Below are 20,142 nucleotides of genomic sequence, written 5' to 3'. Positions count from 1 at the left end.
CGCGCGTTCCGCGCAGGCGCGCCACGGCAGCCGCGCGCCGGGCTCTGCGCAGGCGCAGTGCGGACAGCGCGGGGTTCTCGGCGCCGTGAGGGAGCGGAGCCGCCATGTTGGGCCCGGGGGCGGCGGGACGGGTGCTGAGCCGGGCCCTGAGTCTGAGCCACGGCCCGGTGAGGGCGGGGGCACCGGGAATGGCGAGGGAACGGGCCCTGAGCCTGAGCCATGGCCCGGTGAGGGTGGGGGCGCCGGGAATGGCGGGGGACGCCTGGCGGTCGGTACCGGGGGAGGGGGACGGGCTTTGAGCCAGGGCGGAGCGGCCCCGGGGATGGGGGGACCGGGAGTTGGCCTGGGGTCGGTAGCGGGGGCGGCGGGACGGGCCCTGGGCCGGCCCCACAACCCCGTTATAGGGCGCTGTAGACCCCATAGACCCCGTTATGGAACCTTATAGACCCCATAGACCCTGGAGACCCCATAACCCCGTTATAGACCTCTATAGGCCCTATAGACCCCATAACCCCATTATAGAACCCTATAGGCCCCATAGCCCCTGTTATGGAATCCTATAGACCCCATAACCCCATTAGGGAACCTTATAGGCCCCATAACCCCATCATGAGACCCTGTAGACCCCATAGGCCCTATAGACCCCATAACCCCGTTCTAGAGCCCTATAGGCCCCATAGACTCTAGAGACCCCATAACCCCCCATTGTTATGGGAACGTTCTGGAACCCTGCAGGGCTCGGTGCTCCATTCCCATGGGACCCTTCCAGAACGTTCCATTCCCTCAGGGCTCTGTGCCCCGTTCCCATTGGGAATGTTCTGGAACATTCCGGTGCCCCTTTCCCATGGGACCCTTCCAGAACGTTCCATCCCGCAGGGCTCTGTGCCCTGTTCCCGTGGCAGATTCCAGAACATTCCATCCCCTCAGGGCTCGGTGCCCCATTCCCGTGGCACATTCCAGAACGTTCTGTCCCGCAGGGCTCTGTGCCCCATTCCTGTGGGATTCATCCAGAACATTCCATCCCCGCAGGGCTCTGTGCCCCATTCCCATGGGGAATGCTCTGGAACGTTCCGGTGCCCCTTTCCCATGGGATCCCTCCAGAATGTTCCATCCCTCAGGGCTCTGTGCCCCGTTCCCGTGGCACATTCCAGAACGTTCCATCCCCTCAGGACTGGGTGCCCCGTTCCCATGGGACCGTTCCAGAACATTCCATCCCGTAGGGCTCAGTGGCCCATTCCCGTGGGATTCATCCAGAACGTTCCATCCCCTCAGGGCTCAGTGCCCCATTCCTGTGGCACATTCCAGAACATTCCATCCCCTCAGGACTGGGTGCCCCGTTCCCATGGGGAATGCTCTGGAACATTCCGGTGCCCCGTTCCCGTGGCACATTCCAGAACGTTCCACCCCGCAGGGCTCAGTGCCCCATTCCCGTGGCACATTCTAGAACATTCCATCCCCTCAGGGCTCTGCCCCATTCCCATGGGACCCTTCCAGAACATTCCATCCCTTCAGGACTGGGTGCCCCGTTCCCATGGGACCGTTCCAGAACGTTCCATCCCCTCAGGGCTCTGTGCCCCATTCCCATGGGGAATGCTCTGGAACATTCCGGTGCCCCGTTCCCGTGGCACATTCCAGAACATTCCATCCCCTAAGGGCTCGGTGCCCCGTTCCCGTGGGGAATGCTCTGGAACATTCCGGTGCCCCGTTCCCATGGCACATTCCAGAATGTTCCATCCCTCAGTGCTCAGTGCCCCATTCCTGTGGCACATTCTAGAACATTCCATCCCCTCAGGGCTCTGCCCCATTCCCATGGGGAATGCTCTGGAACATTCGGGTGCCCCATTCCCGTGGGACCCTTCCAGAACATTCCATGCCCTCAGGGCTCGGTGCCCCATTCCCATGGCACATTCCAGAACATTCCATCCCTCAGGGCTCGGTGCCCCGTTCCCATGGGACCGTTCCAGAACGTTCCATCCCCTCAGGGCTCGGTGCCCCGTTCCCATGGCACATTCCAGAACGTTCCATCCCCTCAGGGCTCGGTGCCCCCGTTCCCGTGGCACATTCCAGAACGTTCCATCCCCTCAGGGCTCGGTGCCCCCGTTCCCGTGGCACATTCCAGAACGTTCCATCCCTCAGGGCTCGGTGCCCCCGTTCCCGTGGCACATTCCAGAACGTTCCATCCCTCAGTGCTCAGTGCCCCATTCCCGTGGGATTCATCCAGAACATTCCATCCCGCAGGGCTCAGTGCCCCGTTCCTGTGGGACCCTTCCAGAATGTTCCATCCCTCAGGGCTCAGTGCCCCATTCCCATGGCACATTCCAGAACATTCCATCCCTCAGGGCTCGGTGCCCCGTTCCCATGGGACCGTTCCAGAACGTTCCATCCCCTCAGGGCTCGGTGCCCCATTCCTGTGGCACATTCCAGAACGTTCCATCCCCTCAGGGCTCGGTGCCCCGTTCCCGTGGCACATTCCAGAACGTTCCATCCCCTCAGTGCTCAGTGCCCCATTCCCGTGGCACATTCCAGAACGTTCCATCCCCTCAGGGCTCGGTGCCCCCCGTTCCCGTGGCACATTCCAGAACGTTCCATCCCCTAAGGGCTCGGTGCCCCCATTCCCATGGCACATTCCAGAACATTCCATCCCCTCAGGGCTCTGTGCCCCATTCCTGTGGGATCCCTCTAGAACGTTCCATCCCCTCAGGGCTCTGTGCCCCATTCCTGTGGGATCCCTCTAGAACGTTCCATCCCCTCAGGGCTTGGTGCCCCATTCCCATGGGGAATGCTCTGGAACATTCCGGTGCCCCGTTCCCGTGGCACATTCCAGAACGTTCCATCCCCTCAGGGCTCTGTGCCCCATTCCTGTGGGATCCCTCTAGAACGTTCCATCCCCTCAGGGCTCTGTGCCCCATTCCTGTGGGATCCCTCTAGAACGTTCCATCCCCTCAGGGCTCGGTGCCCCGTTCCCGTGGCACATTCCAGAACGTTCCATCCCCTCAGTGCTCAGTGCCCCGTTCCCGTGGCACATTCCAGAACGTTCCGTCCCGCAGGGCTCGGTGGTGGTGCAGCGCGTGTGGCCGGTGCCGCTGGGCCGGGCGGGCGCGGCGCCCCGGCTGCACCCGCGGCGGCACCGCGTGTTCCGGCTGCTGCGGGACGGGAAGCACCGGCCCCGCGGCGACATGGAGCTGCTGCTGAGCCGCGCCGTGCAGGGTGAGCCAGGGAACCGCGCCCGGCACCGCCGCTCCGGGAGGGCCGGGAGGGCCCGGTGCCGCTCCCGGGGATTCCGTGTGTCCTTCTGGGGATTCCGTGTGTCCTTCCCGGGAATTCCGTGTGTCCTTCTGGGGATTCTGTGTGTCCTTCCTGGGGATTTTGTGTGCCATTCCTGGGAGTTCCGTGTGTCATTCCTGGGGATTCCGTGTGTCCTTCTGGGAATTCCGTGTGTCCTTCCCGGGGATTCCGTGTGTCCTTCCTGGGAATTCCGTGTGTCCTTCCCGGGAATTCCGTGTGTCCTTCCTGGGAATTCCGTGTGTCCTTCCCGGGAATTCCTTGTGTCCTTCCCAGGGATTCCGTGTGTCCTTCCTGGGAATTCCGTGTGTCCTTCCCGGGAATTCCTTGTGTCCTTCCCAGGGATTCCGTGTGTCCTTCCCAGCGATTCTGTGTGACATTCCTGGGAATTCCGTGTGTCCTTCCCGGGAATTCCGTGTGTCCTTCTGGGGATTCTGTGTGTCCTTCCCAGGGATTCCCTGTGCCATTCCTGGGAATTCTGTGTGTCCTTCCTGGGAATTCTGTGTGTCATTGCCAGGAATTCTGTGTGTCATTCCTGGGGATTCTGTGTGTCCTTCCTAGGAATTCTGTGTGTCCTTCCTGGGAATTCTGTGTGCCATACCTGGGAATTCCATGTGCCATTCCCGGGGATTCTGTGCGACATTGCCGGGAATTCTGTGTGTCCTTGCTGGGGATTCTGTGTGCACTTCTTGGGAATTCCATGTGTCCTTCCCAGTAATCCTGTGTGCCATTCCTGGGAATTCTGTATGCCCAGCCATTCCTGGGATCCCCCCATTCCTGGGAATTCCCATGTGCCCTTCCAGGGAATCCCATGTGCCCTTCCTGGGAATTCCTCATTTTCAGCCCTTCCTGGGAATTCCTCAATCCCAGCCCTTCCCAGGAATGGGATTTTTGACCCTCCAAACCCAGCAATTCCATGGAATTCCTGTTAAATCCTTGGATTTTCAATTGAATTCATGCAATCTTCTGTTAAATTCATGGAGTTTTCTGTTAAATCCCTGGAATTTACCCCCCACCCTTGGGCTGGAGCCTCCCAAGCTACCGTGGGAGTTGGGATTTCCTGGCATTCCCAGCTGAGTTTTGACTTCCAAACCGAACAATTCCATGGAATTTCTCTTTTAATTTCATGGAATTTTTTATAAAATCCCTGGAATTTACCCCCCTTGGGCTGGACCCTCCCAAGCTACCGTGGGAGTTGGGATTTCCCGGCATTCCTAGGTGACTTTTCCCAATTTTCCTGGCAGATCTGGGCAGCCGTGGGGACGTGGTGAGCGTGAGGAAGAGCCTGGGCAGGAACAAGCTCCTTCCCCAGGGCCTGGCCGTGTACCCATCCCCGGAGAACCTCCGCATCTTCCAGGAGGAGAAGGAGGTCAGCAGCTCCTCAGGGGCTTCTCCAAACCCTCCCAAACCTGGGAAAAGCCAGGAAAAACCAGGATTTGGGCTCTTTGGGATCAGCCCGCACGCTTTTTGGGGGATTTTTGGGATGGGAGCTGCTGGTTTCCTTAGGAATGCAATCCCAGGGTGAGGCTTGATCCCTAAAAAATTCCTTTGGGGTGAGGGGAGAACCCTCCTGGCCTTGCCAGGCACGATTCCTTCCCCGTTATCCTCCTCCATCCCTGGGCTTTTCCCTTTTACCCTCCTCAATCCCTGTTTTTCCCACTTTTCCTCAACCTCTTTTCCTCAATCTCTTTTCCTCAGTCCCCATTTTTCCCATTTATCTTTCTAAATCCTGTTTTCCCCCCATTTTCTCCCCCCAATCCCATTTCTTGCCTCCTAAATCTCTGTTTTTGCCTCCATTTTCCCTCCTAAATCCCCCTTTCCCCTCATTTTTCCTCATTTTCCTTCCTAAATCCCATTCCCCCCCCATTTTCCTTCATAAATCCCATTTTTCCTCCCATTTTCCTCTGTTTTCCTTCCTAAATCCTATTTTCCCCCATTTCCCCCCCTAAATCCCATTTTCCCTTTTTTACCTCCTAAATCCCAGTTTTTTTCTCCATTTTCCTTCCTAAATCCCAATTTTTCCCCATTTCCCTCCTCAACCCTACTTTTCCTCCCATTTTTCTTCCTCAATCCCAGCTTTTTCCTCATTTTCCTTCCTAAATCCCAATTTTTTCACCATTTCTCCTCTTCAATCCCATATTCCCCCATTTCCCCTTGTCAATCCCAATTTTCCCCCATTTTCCCTCTTCAATCCCATTTTTCTTCCTAAATCCTATTTTCCCCGTTTTCCCTCCTAAATCCCGTTTCCCCCCCATTTTCCCTTCTCAATCCCATGTTTTTCCCATTTTCCCTCCTAAATCCCATTCCCCCCACCAATTTCCCTCCTCAATCCCATTTTTTCCCTATTTTCCCTCCTCAATCCCATTTTCCCCCCGTTTTTTCCCCCCGTTTTCCCCCCATTTCCTCAATCCCATCCCCCCTAATTCCCATTTTCCCATTTCCCCCCAGCTGGCGCAGCAGGGGAAGCTGAAGGAGCCCCAAACCCAGAGCGGGCAGAAGGTGAGCCCCATCCCAAAAAAACCCCAAAATCCCAGGAATTCCCCCCGTTCCTGGAGCCCTTTCCCGCTTTCCCAGACCCTGGAATTCCTGCGGCGCTGCCGGCTCCAGGTGGGGATGAAGAACAACGTGAGCTGGGAGCTCAGCCCCGACATCGTGGCCCGGCACTTCCTCAAGAACGTGAGCAGGATTTCTGGGATTTCTGGGATTTTCGGGATTCCCGGCACCAAATCCCAGGGTTTGGGGTCATTCCCGAAGGATTTGGGGGTTTCAGGCCAGCCCTGCTCCCGGGATTTGGGGTGGCTCCCTGGTTTCGGGGCCCTTTCTGGGTTTTGGGGTCGCTCTCATTCCATTGGGTTTTGGGATCATTCCCAGGGTTTGGGGTCATTCCTGGGTTTTGGGGCCATTCTTGGGATTTGGGGCCGTTCCTGGGTTTTGGGGTCACTCCCTGGTTTTGGGATCATTCCCAGGGTTTGGGGTCATTCCTGGGTTTTGGGACTGTTCCCGCAGTGTGGGGCCATTCCCAGGGTTTGGGGTGCAATCCCAGGATTTGGGGTGCAGTCCCGGGGTTTGGGGTGCAATCCCAGGGTTTGGGGTGCAGTCCCGGGGTTTGGGGTGCAATCCCAGGATTTGGGGTGCAGTCCCAGGGTTTGGGGTGCAATCCCAGGATTTGGGGTGCAATCCCGGGATTTGGGGTGCAATCCCAGGATTTGGGGTGCAATCCCGGGGTTTGGGGTGCAATCCCGGGGTTTGGGGTGCAATCCCAGGATTTGGGGTGCAATCCCGGGATTTGGGGTGCAATCCCAGGATTTGGGGTGCAATCCCGGGGTTTGGGGTGCAATCCCGGGGTTTGGGGTGCAATCCCTGGATTTGGGGTGCAATCCCTGGATTTGGGGTGCAATCCCAGGATTTGGGGCCATCCTGCTCTGTTCCCGTGCCAGCTCGGGGTGTCCGTGCCCCCCCAGGCCCTGCGCCTGCCCCCGGAGCCCATCACGCGCTGGGGACACTTCTGGTGTGACGTCACGGTGAGGGGACAGAGGGGACCCCGTGCACCCCCTTTCCCTCCCACTTCCCCCTCATTTCCTCCCCACTTCCCTCTCACTTCCACCCCATTTCCCTCTCCCTTTTCCCCCTCATTTCCTCCCAATTTCCCCCAATTTCCCTTCTACTTTCTCCCCACTTCCCCCTCACTTCCACCCCATTTCCCTCTCCCTTTTCCCCCTCATTTCTTCACCATTTCCCCCTCACTTCCACCCCATTTCCCTCTCCCTTTTCCCCCTCATTTCCTCCCCATTTCCCCCAATTCCCCTTCCACTTTCTCCCTGTTTCCCCCTCATTTCCTCCCTATTTCCTTCCCCTCCCTTCCTCTCTCTTTCCCACTTCCAATTTCCCCCCGACTTTCCTCTCACTTCCCATTTCCCCCAATTTCCCTTCCACTTTCTCCCCATTTTCCCCCTTCCTCATTTCCCCTAATTTCCTTCCCACTTCATCCCTGTTTCCCGCTCATTTCCCCCCATTTTCCCCTCAATTCCACCCCATTTCCCTCTCCCTCTTCCCCCTCATTTCCTCCTCATTTTCCCCAATTTCCCTTCCACTTTTTCCCCATTTCCCCCTCACTTTCTCATTTTCCCCAATTTCCTTTCCACTTTCTCCCCATTTTCCCCTCATTTCCTCCCCATTTCCCCCAGCTTTGCTCCCCCTCCTTCCCCATTTCCAGCTGATTTCCCCCATTTTCCTCTCCCACTTCCCCTTCTCCCTCCAGCTGGAAACATTGGGGTGATCCAGGGGATTTTTGGGGTGTCCTGGGGCTGCTTTTGGGGTCCCCAGGTGAAAGGGCTGGACACGGTTCCAGTGCCCATGGTGCCTTGGGGTGTTTTTGGGGTGACTCGGGTGTATTTGGGGTGTTTTTGGGGTGTTTTTGGGGTGGCTCAGGTGTTTTTGGGGTCCCCAGGTGAACGCTTTGGACACGGTGCGGGTGCCCATGGATGTTTTTGGGGTGGCTCAAGTGTCCTTGGGGTGTTTTTTGGGGTATTTTTGGGGTGGCTCAGACCTCTTGGGGTTTTTTTTTGTGTCCCCACGTGAATGGTTTGGACACGGTGTGGGTGCCCATGGACATGGTGCCCCGGGGGTGTTTTTGGGGTGACTCAGGTGTTTTTGGGGTGTTTTTGGGGTCACTCGGGTATTTTTGGGGTGGTTTTGGGGTGGCTCAGCTGTTTTTGGGGTCACTCGGGTGTTTTTGGGGTGTTTTTTGGGGTGACTCAGGTGTTTTTGGGGTGTTTTTGGGGTCACTCCGGTGTATTTGGGGTGTTTTTGGGGTGTTTTTGGGGTGTTTTTGGGGTGTTTTTGGGGTGGCTCAGGTGTTTTTTGGGTCCCCAGGTGAACGGTTTGGATACAGTGTGGTTGCCCATGGACGTGGTGCCCCGGGGGTGTTTTTGGGGTGTTTTTGGGGTCACTCGGGTGTATTTGGGGTGTTTTTGGGGCGGCTCAGGTGATTTTGGGGTCCCCAGGTGAACGGTTTGGACACGGTGCGGGTGCCCATGGACGTGGTGCAGTTCCTGCACCCCAAAACCAAACGCTTCCGGCACTGGCGGGAGCAGCAGCAGCAGCAGCTGGAGAGCAGCAGGGAGCAGCACCTGTGACCCCCCCAGGGATTTGGGGTCCCCCCCATGGGATTTGGGGTCCCCCCCCGAAGGATTTGGGGTCCCATGGAAGGATTTGTCACCGTTCCCCCCCTCTTTGGCACTCCCGTCACCTCTGTGGAACTCCTGGACATCTCTGCATTCCCAGAGCAGGATTTTGGGGTTCTTTTGAGCCCCCCCAAATCCCCCTGAGCCCCACTCTGGTGTGGGGGCGCCCCCGGGATGGATTTGGGGTCTCTGGGATGGATTTGGGGTCATTCCCCCCCTTGGGACCATTTTCACCTGTGGAAAAAGGGGGTTCAGTGGAATTTTGGGGGGGTCTGAGAGGTTTTGGGGGGCTGTGGAATTCCTATGACACCCCCGGGACCCCTCCTTGAACCCCAAAATCTTGGGGGGGACTGCCAGGATGGATTTGGGGTCCCTGGGATGGATTTAGGGGGGGTTCCCCCCTTTGGGAACCCTTGTGGAGCTCCAGGGTCTGGAGCAGGAATCCCCCCGGAAAAGGGGGACCAGGATTTTTTTTGGGGGGGATCCCAGGATTTTGGGGGGCTCTCAGGATTTTGGGAGCTGTAGGATTTGGGGAAGAAAAGGCCAAAAACTCCTGGGAGTTTTTCCTCCCGGTGAAGAAAAAAAAAAAAAAAAAAAAAAGGGATTTTTGGGATCCGAATTTGGGCGTTGTGGGTGAATTATTGGGGGTGGGACCCACCTGAGGAAGCCCCGCCCCCTCGGCCAGGTGAGCGCCGTGTCCCCAAAGTGTCACCACAGGATGTCCCCAAAGCCACCTGCCCTGTGTCCCCAAAAGGGGGGTCCCCACCTGCCCCGTGTCCCCAAAGTGTCACCGCGGGGTGTCCCCGAAGCCACCCCCGTGTCCCCCCGGGTGTCACCCCTCGGGGGGGGGGGGGGGTGGCGGTGACACCTCGGCTGTCACCGACTCGTTGCCATAACAACGGGGGGACAGCGGGACCTGAAAGGAGGTGACACGGGGCGGGGGACACCGCGACACCGGGGGTGGGGGGTGACACGGGGTGGGGACACCGGGACACGGAGGGGTGACACCGAATTGGGGACACCGGGACACGGAGGGGGTGGCACTGAGGGGTGACACCGGCACACGGGGGGGTGACACCGGCCTGGGGACACCGGCCCACGGGCGTGGGAGGTGACACGGGAGGGGAGGGGGCGGGGCTGACTTCAGCACCGGGGACAGCACCGGGAGGCGACCGTGACACGGGGGGGGGGGGGGGACACGCGTGGGCGGACACCGGGCCCTCCCCCCCCCCCCCCCCCCCACCGCTCCGCGCGTGCGCGCGGGAGCGGCCCCGGGCCCCGCCCCCTCCCCAAAACATCCCCACACCCCCCCCCCCACCGCCCCCGGGCCCGGGCGGGGCCGTTACCGGAGCCCGGGGCCCCCTCCCGGTTCTCGGTCCCGCCGGTGGTGCCGGTGCCGGTCCCGGTGTTGTCCCCGGTTCCGAGCGCCCCCTCCCCGCTCCCCGGTTCCCAGCCCCGGTGTTGTCGCCGCTGCCCAGCGCCCCGCAGACGGTCCCGGTGCCCCTCATCCGGTGCTCGGTAGCCGGTTCCCAGAGCCCCGGTCCCGGACTCCAGGTCCCGCTGTTGTCGCCGGTGCCGGTGCCCGGCAGCCAGAGCCCCGTGCCCAACAGCCGGTGGCGGTGCCCGTTATCCGGTCCCGGAGCCCAGTTCCCGGTGCCGGTGCCCGGTCCCCGTAGCCGGTCCCCAGTTCGCCATCCCCGGTCCCGCTCCCCAGGCCCCGGTGTCGTCGCCGGTGCCGGTCCCCGGTGCCGCTCTGACATCAGCACCGGGCGGGGCGGGGCGGGGCGGCTCCGACCGGGGAAGAAAAGCGTCTCCCGGTGCCCATCCCGGTGCCGGTACCCGGTACCCGGTGCCGCTGCCCCAGCGGGCGGGGGGGCTCGGCCACCACCGGGGCTCACGGGGACCGGCGGCCCGCCGCGGCCGCCATGGACCGAACCGGGCGTTGAGCTCCCCCCGCCCCCCGCCCGGTACCCGGGACCCTCCCCGAGGCCACCGGGGCGGTACCGGCGGGGCGGGCGCTCGCAGCATCCACCGGGATTTTGGGGAGCAGCACCCGGGAAACGGCCGGGACGCACCGGGAGCGCCGGGAGCGCCGCCCCCCCGGGCAGAGCTGCCCCCGCCCCGCCGCGCCCCGTCCCCGGAGCCGAGCCGAGCCCCGGGGCCGCCTCGTCCTTTGTGTGCGCCGGGGCACCGGGCACCGCCGGGAGCACCGGGAGCCGAGCCCGGGCGGTGATAGCGGGGAGCGGGAGCGGCCCCGGGGCCCGGGGACCCCCCGGCGGCCCCATGAAGGAGCCCGACGCCATCAAACTCTTCGTGGGGCAGATCCCGCGGCACCTGGAGGAGAAGGACCTGAAACCGATTTTTGAGCAATTCGGGAAAATCTACGAGCTCACCGTCATCAAGGACAAGTACACCGGGATGCACAAAGGTACCGGAACCGGCAACCGGGAACCGGGGATGGGGAAAGGGAACGGCCCCGGGCAACGGGAACGGGCAGCGGGGATGGGGCAGGGGCAGCGGGCACGGCCCCGGGCAGCGGGGGTGGGTGCGGGGCACGGGGGAGTGGGGACAGCCCCGGGATTCGGCCACCGGTACCGGGAAACGGCCCCAGATACCGGGATCAGCCCCGGGATCAGCCCAGGATGTGGCCCCCGGTACCGGGATCAGCCCCAGGATGTGGCCCCCCGTACCGAGAGCAGCCGCCGGTACCGGGAATGGCCTCGTGATGTGGCTCCTGGCACCGGGATTCGGTCCCCGGTACCGGGATCGGCCCCATATACCGGGATCAGCCCCGGGATGTGGCCCCAGATACTGGGAACAGCTCCCGGTACCAGGGGAAGCCCCGGGAGATGGCCCCCGGTACCGGGAGCGGCCTTGTGATATGGCTCCCGGTACAGGGAATAGCCCCCGGTACTGGGAATTGCCCCGGGATGTGACCCCCAGTACTGGGAACAGCCACGAACACCGGCAATAGCCCCGGGATACAGCCCCGGTACCGGGCACAGCCCCGTGCCACGGCCTCCAGCACCAGGAACAGCTCCCGGTGCCGCGAACAGCTCCCAGCACCGGGAATGGCCCCGTGACACAGCCCCGGTACCGGGAACAGCCTCGGCATGGGGTCCTCGGGACTGGGAACGGCCACTGGCACCGGGGACAGCTCCCGGTACCGGGAATGGCCCCAGGATATGGCCCCGGTACCGGGAACAGCCACCGGTGCCAGGAACAGCCACTGTCACCAGGAGTAGCCCCGTGATACGGCCCGGGGTACCGGGAACAGCCCCCGGTACCGGGAACAGCCCCAAAACAGCCCCAGGTACAGCCGAGGGCCCCGGTACCGGGAACAGCTCCCGGTAACCGGAACAGCCCCGGAATTGGGAACCACTCCAGATCCAACCTCCGGTACTGGGAACAGCCCCACAAACGGTACCGGGAACAGCCGAGGGCACCAGGAACAGCCCTGGGTACAACCGAGGGCATTGGGAACAGCCCCCGGTACCGGGAACAGCCCCACAAACGGTACCGGGAACAGCCGAGGGCACCGGGAACAGCCCCAGAACAGCCAAAGGCCTTGAGCAACACCCACAGCTCAACCTACAGCCGCAGGCCCCGGGAACAGCCCCGGGCACCAGGAACAGCCCCGGGCACCGGGAACAACCCCGGGAACAGCCAAGGGCACCGGGAACAGCCGCAGCCCCCAGCCCAGCCTGGGTACCCCGTGTCAGGGTGTTGTACCCCGAGTGCTGGGGGCGGCTGTGCGGCCACGGGCCGGGGGGGGTTGTGTCAGGTGTGGGGTGTTGTACCGGGCTGTTGTGTCCGGCTGTTGTGGGGTTGGGTGAGTGGGGGCTGTTGTTGTCAGGCTGTTGTTGTTAGGGGCTGTTGGGGTGTTGTTGTCGGGCTGTTGTTGCTGTTGGGGTGTTGTTGGGGTGTTGGGGTGTCGTTCCTGGGGTGTTGAGGTGTTCCTAGGCTGTTGTTGTTGGGCTGTTGCTCTTGGGGTGTTGTTGGGGTGTTGTTGTTGTTGGGGCGCTGTGCCCGGCTGTTGTGCCTGGTGGGTGCAGCGGTGCCAGGTGCCGCCGGGTGTTGTTTCGGGGTGCCAGGCGGGTGTTGGGTGTCACGTGGGTGCCCCTCCAGGTGACACCCAGCCCTGGGGGTGTTGGGGTGTCGTGTCAGGGGCTGGGGGTGGGAGTGGGGTGGGTGTCAGGGTGTTGTGTCGGGTGTTGTTTCGGGGTGCCAGGTGGGTGTTGGGGTGTCACCCCACGGGTCCCTGCGAGGGTGACACCGGCTCTGGGTGTCCCTGGGGGTGTCTGGGTGTTGTTTTGGGGTGTTCGGGTGTTGTGTCTGTTCTTGGGGTGTCACGGGGTCACCCCCTGTGTCCCTGCGGGTGACACCGGCTCTGGGGGTCCCGGGGGGGGTTGGGGGTGTCACAGCCGGGGGTGACAGTGACAGGGCCCTGCTGCCCACGCCGGGGGTGTCCCCAACACCCGCGGGGGTCCCTGAGCCCCCCCAAACCCCCGGCACCGGCTGTGCCCCCGACGGGCACCGGAACTGGGGGGGTCTCCAGGGGTCCTGGGGGGCTCTGTGGGACCCTCAGGGGTCTTGGGGGGGGGGGGGGTCACTGACCCAAAATGCGGGGTCTGGGGGCTATTTGGGGTCTGTGGGGGGGATTTGGGGTCTCTGGAGGTTATTTGGGGTCTGTGGGGCTGTGGGCGTTCTGAGGGGGGTCCCGCTACTTTTGGGGTGCTCCAGACCCTCTGTGTCACCTCGGGCGGGGGGTGAGGACACCCCGGGGGCGCCCCCCTTGTCCCCCCCACGCCCCCCGACCCCTTTTTTCCCCCCTTTCCCCCCAGGATGCGCCTTCCTGACCTACTGCGCCCGCGAGTCGGCCCTGAAGGCCCAGAGCGCCCTGCACGAGCAGAAAACCCTGCCGGGGGTGAGTGGGGGGCGTGGGGACCCCCCCCCGGGGCACCCCCGAACCCCCTCTGTGAGCCCCCCAACCCGTGACACCCCAAAATCCTCCATAAACGCCCTAAAAATCACATTGAGACCCCAAAAATCACAGCAAAACACCCTGAAACCACCCAAAAGTCACCTATGAGCCCCCCAAAAATCACCCTTAAATCCCACAAAATCGCCCCTAAAAACCAGCCTGGAACCCCCCACAAATCACCCTGAGACCCCTCCCCAAAATCACCCTGAAACCCCTCCCCAAAATCACCCCTAAACCCCCCCAAACCCCCCAACCCCCCCTTTTTTAGGACCACCCCGGACCCCGCTGAGGGGGGGGGATTATTTTTTGGGGGGGTGGGGGGCGCCCCCGAACATCTGCGGGGTGTTTAATTAGCGCCGCTAATGAGGGCCTGGCGCTAATGAAGCGCTGCCGGGCGGGCACGGAGACAACAAAGCCCGGGATGGGGGGGGCGGGGGGTGCAGGTGCCCCCCACCCCCAATTAATTTTGGGGGGGGGGTCCCACCTCCCATTCCTGATTTTTGGGGGGGGGGGGGGGTTGAGGTTTCCTGGGGAAGGATTTGGGGGTCGCTGAAGGGGGGCTCGGGGCGGGGGAGAGGGGGGGGCAGTTTGGGGGTGCCCAGGGTGGGGAGGGGGCTCGGTGCGCGCCCCCCCCCCCCCCCGCGGGCTCCGCGCGTGTCCCGCCGGGCCCGGGGGGGATTTGGCTTCGCCGGGATAATCCCGGGATTTGGGGCCGCAAATCCGGGGGGGGATTGGGGTGGGGGGGGGGGTTGGATGGGGTTTGGGATGGGGGGGGGGGATTAAGGGCGGCCCCGCCCCCGCAGCTGCCCCCGCCGCAGGGATGCGAATTTGGGGAGGGGGGGGCACCACCCTCAGCGCCCCCCGAGCTGCGCTGAGCCCGGGGGGGGGTCCCGGCGGGGTTTGGGGGGGGTTGGGGGCTTTGTCCGCCCCCCTCTTTGTGCGCCCCCCCCCCCCTCCAGCGGCCGGGGCTGATCCAGCGCGGGGGGGGGGGGATTAGGGGGGGATTAACGCCCCCCGCCCCCAGCCCGGGGGGGCTTTTCCAGCGCCATCTGGGGCTGGGGGGGGGCTCGGGGGGGGCACCTTCGCTTTCGGCGGCGAAAGGAACGCCCGGGGTCAGCCGGGGATGGACCCGCCCCCCCGCGCCCCCCCCCCAGCCCCAATTCCCCCCAAATCCCCCCGAGAGGGGGCACGGCCGCCCCTCCCCCACACCGCCCCCCCGCCCCCCGAGGTTTGGGGGGGGGGGCGCGGGGGGAGGGGCGGGGTCACAGCGGGCCTGGGGGGGGGGGAGGGCTGCCCCCCTCCCCAAATCTCCATCCCCGCCCCCCCCCCCCCCAATCCCCGTCATTGTTTATCGCGGGCGCTGATGACGTCAGCGGCGTTGCCAGGCAACGGCGATGGGTAAATTGGGGATGAGTGGGCGGTTGCCATGGAGAGGAGCCGGCCGTTGCCATGGCAACCGCGCATCTGCGCCCTCCCCCTCCCCTCCCCCCCCCCGTTCCTCTGGGGGGTTCCGGGGTGGGGGGGGGAGGGGCGGGGGTGGGTCCTTCCCCCCCCAATTAACGCGGGGGGGGAGGGGCGCTCATTAACGCGCCCCCCCCCCCCGGCAGCGGCTCCCGTTGCCAGGTAACGGGATGCAGGCCCGGCGTTGCCATGGAGACCGGAGCATCTTTGGGGGGCGGGGGGGAGGGGGGGGTCTGGGACCCTCTGAGGGGGTGGGGGAGGTGCTGGGTGGCCGGGGGGGGTTGGGGGGGGGTCTCTGTGTGTCCCCAACCCCCCCCTTTGTCCCCCCCCCCCAGATGAACCGGCCCATCCAGGTGAAGCCGGCGGACAGTGAGAGCCGAGGAGGTACCGCCCCCAAAAACACCAAAATCCCCCCAAAATCACCCCAAATCCTCTCAAAATCACCCCAAAATCCCCCCAAAATCACCCCAAGCACCCCAAATCACCCCAAATCATCCCCAAATCCCCCCAAATCCTCTCAAAATCACCCCCAAAAAACCCCAAATCACCCCAAAACCCCCCCAACCCCAAAGTCCCCCAACACCCCAAACTCACCCCACACCACGCTGTCCCCAAACCCCGGTGTCCCCAGATTACCCCAAGGCCACCCCCCAGTGTGAGACCCCCAGGGCCACCCCACGCGTGTCCCTGTCCCCAGGGTGGCTGTCCCCAGCGGGGGGTGTCCCTCCACGTCCCCATTCCCGTTCCCAACGTCCCCATCCCCCCACCCCAGTGTCCCCACCCTATCCTTCCTGGAGTGTCACACCCCTCTGCGTGGCACTGTCCCCGTGCCCGTGTCCCAGTGCCACCCGCGGTGTCCCAGTGCCAGTGGCAGTGTCCTGGTGCCCATGTCCCAGTGCCAGCTGTGGTGTCCCCATGCCCGTGTCCCTGTGCCTGTGTCCCGGTGCCACCCATGGTGTCCTGGTGCCAGTGTCCCTGTGGCGGTGTCCCGGTGCCAGCCATGGTGTCCTGGTGCCCGTGTCCCCATGCCCATGTCCCCGTGCCTGTGTCCCCGTTCCGGTGTCCCGGTGCCACCTGTGGTGTCCCGGTGCCCATGTCCCGGTGCCACCCACTATGTCCCCATGCCCATGTGCCGGTGCCTATGTCCCAGTGCCCGTGTCCCCATGCCACTCGTGGTGTCCTGGTGCCAGCTGTGGTGTCCCCATACCCCTGTCCCCATGCCTGTGTCCCTGTGCCCCTGTCCCCATGCCCATGTCCCGGTGCCCGTGTCCCGGCGCCAGCATGATGTCCCCATGCCCTTTTCCCTATGCCCATGTCCCCATGCCCGTTTCCCCATGCCCGTGTCCCCGTGCCCCTGTCCCCATACCCGTGTCCCCGTGCCCGTGTCCTGGTGCCAGCACGGTGTCCCCATGCCCATGTCCCCGTGCCCCTGTCCCTGTGCCCATGTCTCCGTGTCCATGTCCCCATACCCGTGTCCCCGTGCCCGTGTCCCGGTGCCAGCGCGGTGTCCCCGTGCCCGTGTCCCGGTGCCCGTGTCCCGGTGCCAGCGCGGTGTCCCCGTGCCCGTGTCCCCGTGCCCGTGTCCCGGTGCCAGCGCGGTGTCCCCGCAGAGGACCGGAAGCTCTTCGTGGGGATGCTGAGCAAGCAGCAGGCGGACGAGGACGTGCGGAAGATGTTCGAGCCCTTCGGCACCATCGACGAGTGCACGGTGCTGCGCGGCCCCGACGGCACCAGCAAAGGTGGGGGGCCGGGGGCACCCCGGGGTGGGCTCCCACGGGCTCCTGGGGGTCCCACGGGGGTCACTGGGGGTCCCACGGGGGTCACCACGGTGGGCAGGGGAGATCTGTGGAGCAGGGATGGGGTTTAGGGGGAGCACGGCAGGGATGGGGTTAATGGGATTTGGGGGGTCCAGGGAGTGGTGGGGGTGCGGGGGATGAGGTGGGACCCCCAGACCTCCCTGGAGCTGCCACAGAGCCGATGTCCCCGATGTCCCCAATGTCCCCGATGTCCCCGATGTCCCCGATGTCCCCAATGTCCCCAATGTCCCCGATGTCCCCGATGTCCCCGATGTCCCCAATGTCCCCAATGTCCCCGATGTCCCCGATGTCCCCGATGTCCCCAATGTCCCTGATGTCCCCAATGTCCCCAGGCTGCGCCTTCGTCAAGTTCCAGAGCCACGCGGAGGCCCAGGCCGCCATCGCCGCCCTGCACGGGAGCCGCACGCTGCCGGTGAGGGACCCGCGGTGTCACCTTCGTCACCGTCCCCTTCAGCCTCCCATCGCTGTCCTCATCATCGTCCCCTGCGCTGTCAGCTTCAGCATCCTCATCATCATCCCCTTCATCGTCCTCATCCTTGTCCCCTTCATCATCCTCATCGTTGTCCCCTTCATCATCCTCTTCATTGTCCCCTTCATCATCCTCTTCATCATCCCCTTCATTGTCCCCTTTCTCACCCCTTCATCATCCTCTTCATTGTCCCCTTCATCATCCTCTTCATCATCCTCTTCATCGTCCCCCTCATGGGCCCCTTCATCATCCTCATCCTTGTCCCCTTCATCATCCTCATCATCATCCCCATCATCATCCTCATCATTGACCCCTTCATGGTGTCCTTCGTCATCTCCTTCATCATCCTCATCACATCCTTCATCACCCCTTCTTCTCCTCATCATCCTCACCACTGTCCCCGTCACCAGCCCCATCCTCATCCTCTTCATCACCTCCATCATCCTCACCCCGTTACAACCCAACCATCACCGCTCCACCCCATGTGACCCCGAGTGACCCCGAGTGACCACAAGTGTCTGTGAGTGACCTTGACTGACCATGACTGACCGTGAGTGACTGTGAGTGACCACAAGTGACCATGAGTGACCACGAGTGACTGCGAGTGACCACGAATGACCTTGACTGAGATTGACCCTGAGTGACCATGACTGACCACAAGTGACCTTGAGTGATGGTGAGTGACCATGAGTGACCACGAGTGACCATGACTGACCACAAGTGACCTTGAGTGATGGTGAGTGACCATGAGTGACCACGAGTGACCATGACTGACCATGACTGACCGTGAGTGACCATGACTGACTATGACTGACCGTGAGTGACCCTAAGTGACCATGACTGACCGCGAGTGACCGCCGTGTCCCCGCAGGGCGCCTCGTCCAGCCTGGTGGTGAAGTTTGCGGACACGGAGAAGGAGCGGGGGCTGCGGCGGATGCAGCAGGTGGCGAGCCAGCTGGGCATGTTCAGCCCCATCGCCCTCCAGTTCGGCGCCTACAGCGCCTACACGCAGGCGGTACGGGCACTGGGGGCACTGGGAGGGACTGGGAGGGACTGGGAGGGACTGGGGGCACTGGGGGCACTGGGGGCACTGGGGACACTGGGGGGAACTGGGGGCACTGGGAGCACTGGGGGCACTGGAGGGACTGGGAAGGACTGGGGGCACTGGGAGGGACTGGGGGCACTGGGGACATTGGGGACACTGGGGGCACTGGGGGGAACTGGGGGCACTGGGAGCACTGGAGGGACTGGGGGGACTGGGAGGGACTGGGGGCACTGGGGACATTGGGAGGGACTGGGGGCACTGGGGGCACTGGGAGCACTGGGGGGACTGGGGACATTGGGGACACTGGGGGCACTGGGGGGAACTGGGGGCACTGGGAGGGACTGGGAGGGACTGGGGGCACTGGGAGCACTGGAGGCACTGGGGGGATCAAGGGGAAGAGGGTGGGACCCCCCAAAATCCAGCCTGAGGTGGTTGGGGTGGTGGGAGGGGATGGACACTGGGGTGACATCCATGGCGAGGTGACAGCCCCAAATCCTGTGATGGGACGTCTGTGGGGAGCCCATGACCCCATGTCCCAGGGTGCTGGTGGCACCAGGGTGCCATCCATGGGGAGCCCATGACCCCATGTCCCAGGGTGCTGGTGGCACCAGGGTGACATCCATGGCTAGACAATGGTCCTGCACCTCATGGCTGGTGGCACTGCGGTGACATCCATGGGGAGCCCATGTCCCCCATGTCCCAGGGTGCTGGTGGCACCAGGGTGGGCTCTACGGGGCGGTGCCAGCAGCCATCCCAATGGCGGGCGGTGGCCACGGTGGCAGTGGTGGCAGTGGCCACACAGTGCCAGGCGTGTCCCCACAGCTGACGCAGCAGCAGGCGGCCCTGGTGGCACTGGGGTGACATCCCTGGGGGGATGCTGGTCCCGGATGGGACAGCGGGGTGACATCCATGGGCAGATCCCGGGGTGCTGGCGGCACTGGGGCGGGCTCCCCGGGGTGGTGGTGGCCGCGGTGGCCGCGCGGTGCCAGGCGTGTCCCCACAGCTGATGCAGCAGCAGGCGGCCCTGGTGGCCGCGCACTCGGCCTACCTCAGCCCCATGGCCACCATGGCCGTCCAGATGCAGCACATGGGCACGGTCAACCCCAACGGGCTCATCGCCACCCCCCTGCCACCCTCCTCAGGTAACGGGGACAGGGGGAGAGAGGGGACAGCGGGGACAGGGGGACAGAGGGGACAGCAGGGACAGGGGGGACAGAGGGGACAGAGGGGATAGAGGGGACAGAGAGGACAGAGGGGACAGAGGGGACAGCGGGGACAGCGGGGACAGAGGGGACAGAGGGGACAGAGGGGACAGAGGGGACAGGGGGACAGAGGGGACAGAGGGGACAGCGGGACAGAGGGGACAGGGGGACAGGGGGGACAGAGGGGACAGCGGGGACAGAGGGGACAGCGGGGACAGGGGGACAGAGGGGACAGAGGGGACAGAGGGGACAGAGGGGACAGGGGGACAGAGGGGACAGAGGGGACAGCGGGACAGAGGGGACAGCGGGGACAGGGGGGACAGAGGGACAGAGGGGACAGCGGGGACAGGGGGGACAGGGGGACAGGGGGGACAGGGGGACAAGGGGACAGAGGGGACAGCGGGGAGAGGATGGCAGTGGGGTACACAGGGACAGGGACAATGGGGAGGGACACCTGGGATGGGGACACTGGGGAGGGGGTGGCAGTGGGGATGGGGACAATGGGGAGGATGCCATGGATGGGACGGGGACACCACGGATGGGACAGGGACACTCGACCACCAGAGAACGCGTGGGGGTTCCCCACCCTCCGGGGGTCACAGTCCCGGTGGTGTCCCCTGGGCGTCCCCGGGGTGTCCCAGGGGTGTCCTGGGGTGTCCCAGGGGTGTCCTGGGGTGTCCCCAGGGTGTCCCCGGGCTG

At 63.7% G+C, this 20,142-nt stretch overlaps 2 protein-coding genes across 4 annotated transcripts in view; both read left to right on the top strand.

The window, feature by feature from the left end:
* The first annotated feature begins 57 nt into the window (after positions 1 to 57).
* Positions 58 to 9,056, top strand: MRPL9 (mitochondrial ribosomal protein L9). Of its 2 annotated transcripts, none has more exons than XM_054001189.1 (7): positions 58 to 227; positions 3,048 to 3,207; positions 4,527 to 4,651; positions 5,731 to 5,781; positions 5,857 to 5,958; positions 6,720 to 6,803; positions 8,286 to 9,056. In XM_054001189.1, the coding sequence occupies exons 1-7, from the start codon at positions 105 to 107 to the stop codon at positions 8,415 to 8,417; spliced, it is 777 nt and encodes a 258-aa protein (XP_053857164.1). In that variant the 5' UTR covers positions 58 to 104; the 3' UTR covers positions 8,418 to 9,056. The 2 variants fall into 2 exon arrangements, with proteins under 2 accessions (XP_053857164.1, XP_053857165.1); XM_054001190.1 differs by having other exon boundaries at positions 60 to 167.
* A 1,075-nt stretch (positions 9,057 to 10,131) lies between these two features.
* The window catches only part of CELF3 (CUGBP Elav-like family member 3), a 15,579-nt gene continuing 5,568 nt past the window's right edge, over positions 10,132 to 20,142 (top strand). Inside the window, exons 1-7 of one of the 2 annotated variants that reach the window (XM_054001123.1) lie at positions 10,132 to 10,893; positions 13,310 to 13,392; positions 15,246 to 15,294; positions 16,521 to 16,649; positions 17,060 to 17,139; positions 18,068 to 18,211; positions 19,245 to 19,383. In XM_054001123.1, the coding sequence (XP_053857098.1) occupies positions 10,749 to 10,893; positions 13,310 to 13,392; positions 15,246 to 15,294; positions 16,521 to 16,649; positions 17,060 to 17,139; positions 18,068 to 18,211; positions 19,245 to 19,383 (769 nt within the window). In that variant the 5' untranslated portion in view covers positions 10,132 to 10,748. The remainder of the gene's footprint in view (positions 10,894 to 13,309; positions 13,393 to 15,245; positions 15,295 to 16,520; positions 16,650 to 17,059; positions 17,140 to 18,067; positions 18,212 to 19,244; positions 19,384 to 20,142) is intronic. The other variant, XM_054001122.1, reaches the window with a different exon arrangement.

This window comes from Vidua macroura, chromosome 29, assembly GCF_024509145.1.
Source record: "Vidua macroura isolate BioBank_ID:100142 chromosome 29, ASM2450914v1, whole genome shotgun sequence".
Lineage (NCBI taxonomy): Eukaryota > Metazoa > Chordata > Aves > Passeriformes > Viduidae > Vidua > Vidua macroura.
This window is presented reverse-complemented; position numbering and strand designations above follow the sequence as displayed.

Excerpts from the sequence above, each read along its gene's own strand:
- MRPL9 (XM_054001189.1), top strand. The coding sequence starts at position 105 with ATGTTGGGCCCGGGGGCGGCGGGACGGGTGCTGAGCCGGGCCCTGAGT. Across the intron at positions 3,208-4,526 it reads GCTGAGCCGCGCCGTGCAGG|ATCTGGGCAGCCGTGGGGAC; the intron begins GTGAGCCAGGGA and ends TTTTCCTGGCAG. Across the intron at positions 5,959-6,719 it reads CCCGGCACTTCCTCAAGAAC|CTCGGGGTGTCCGTGCCCCC; the intron begins GTGAGCAGGATT and ends TTCCCGTGCCAG.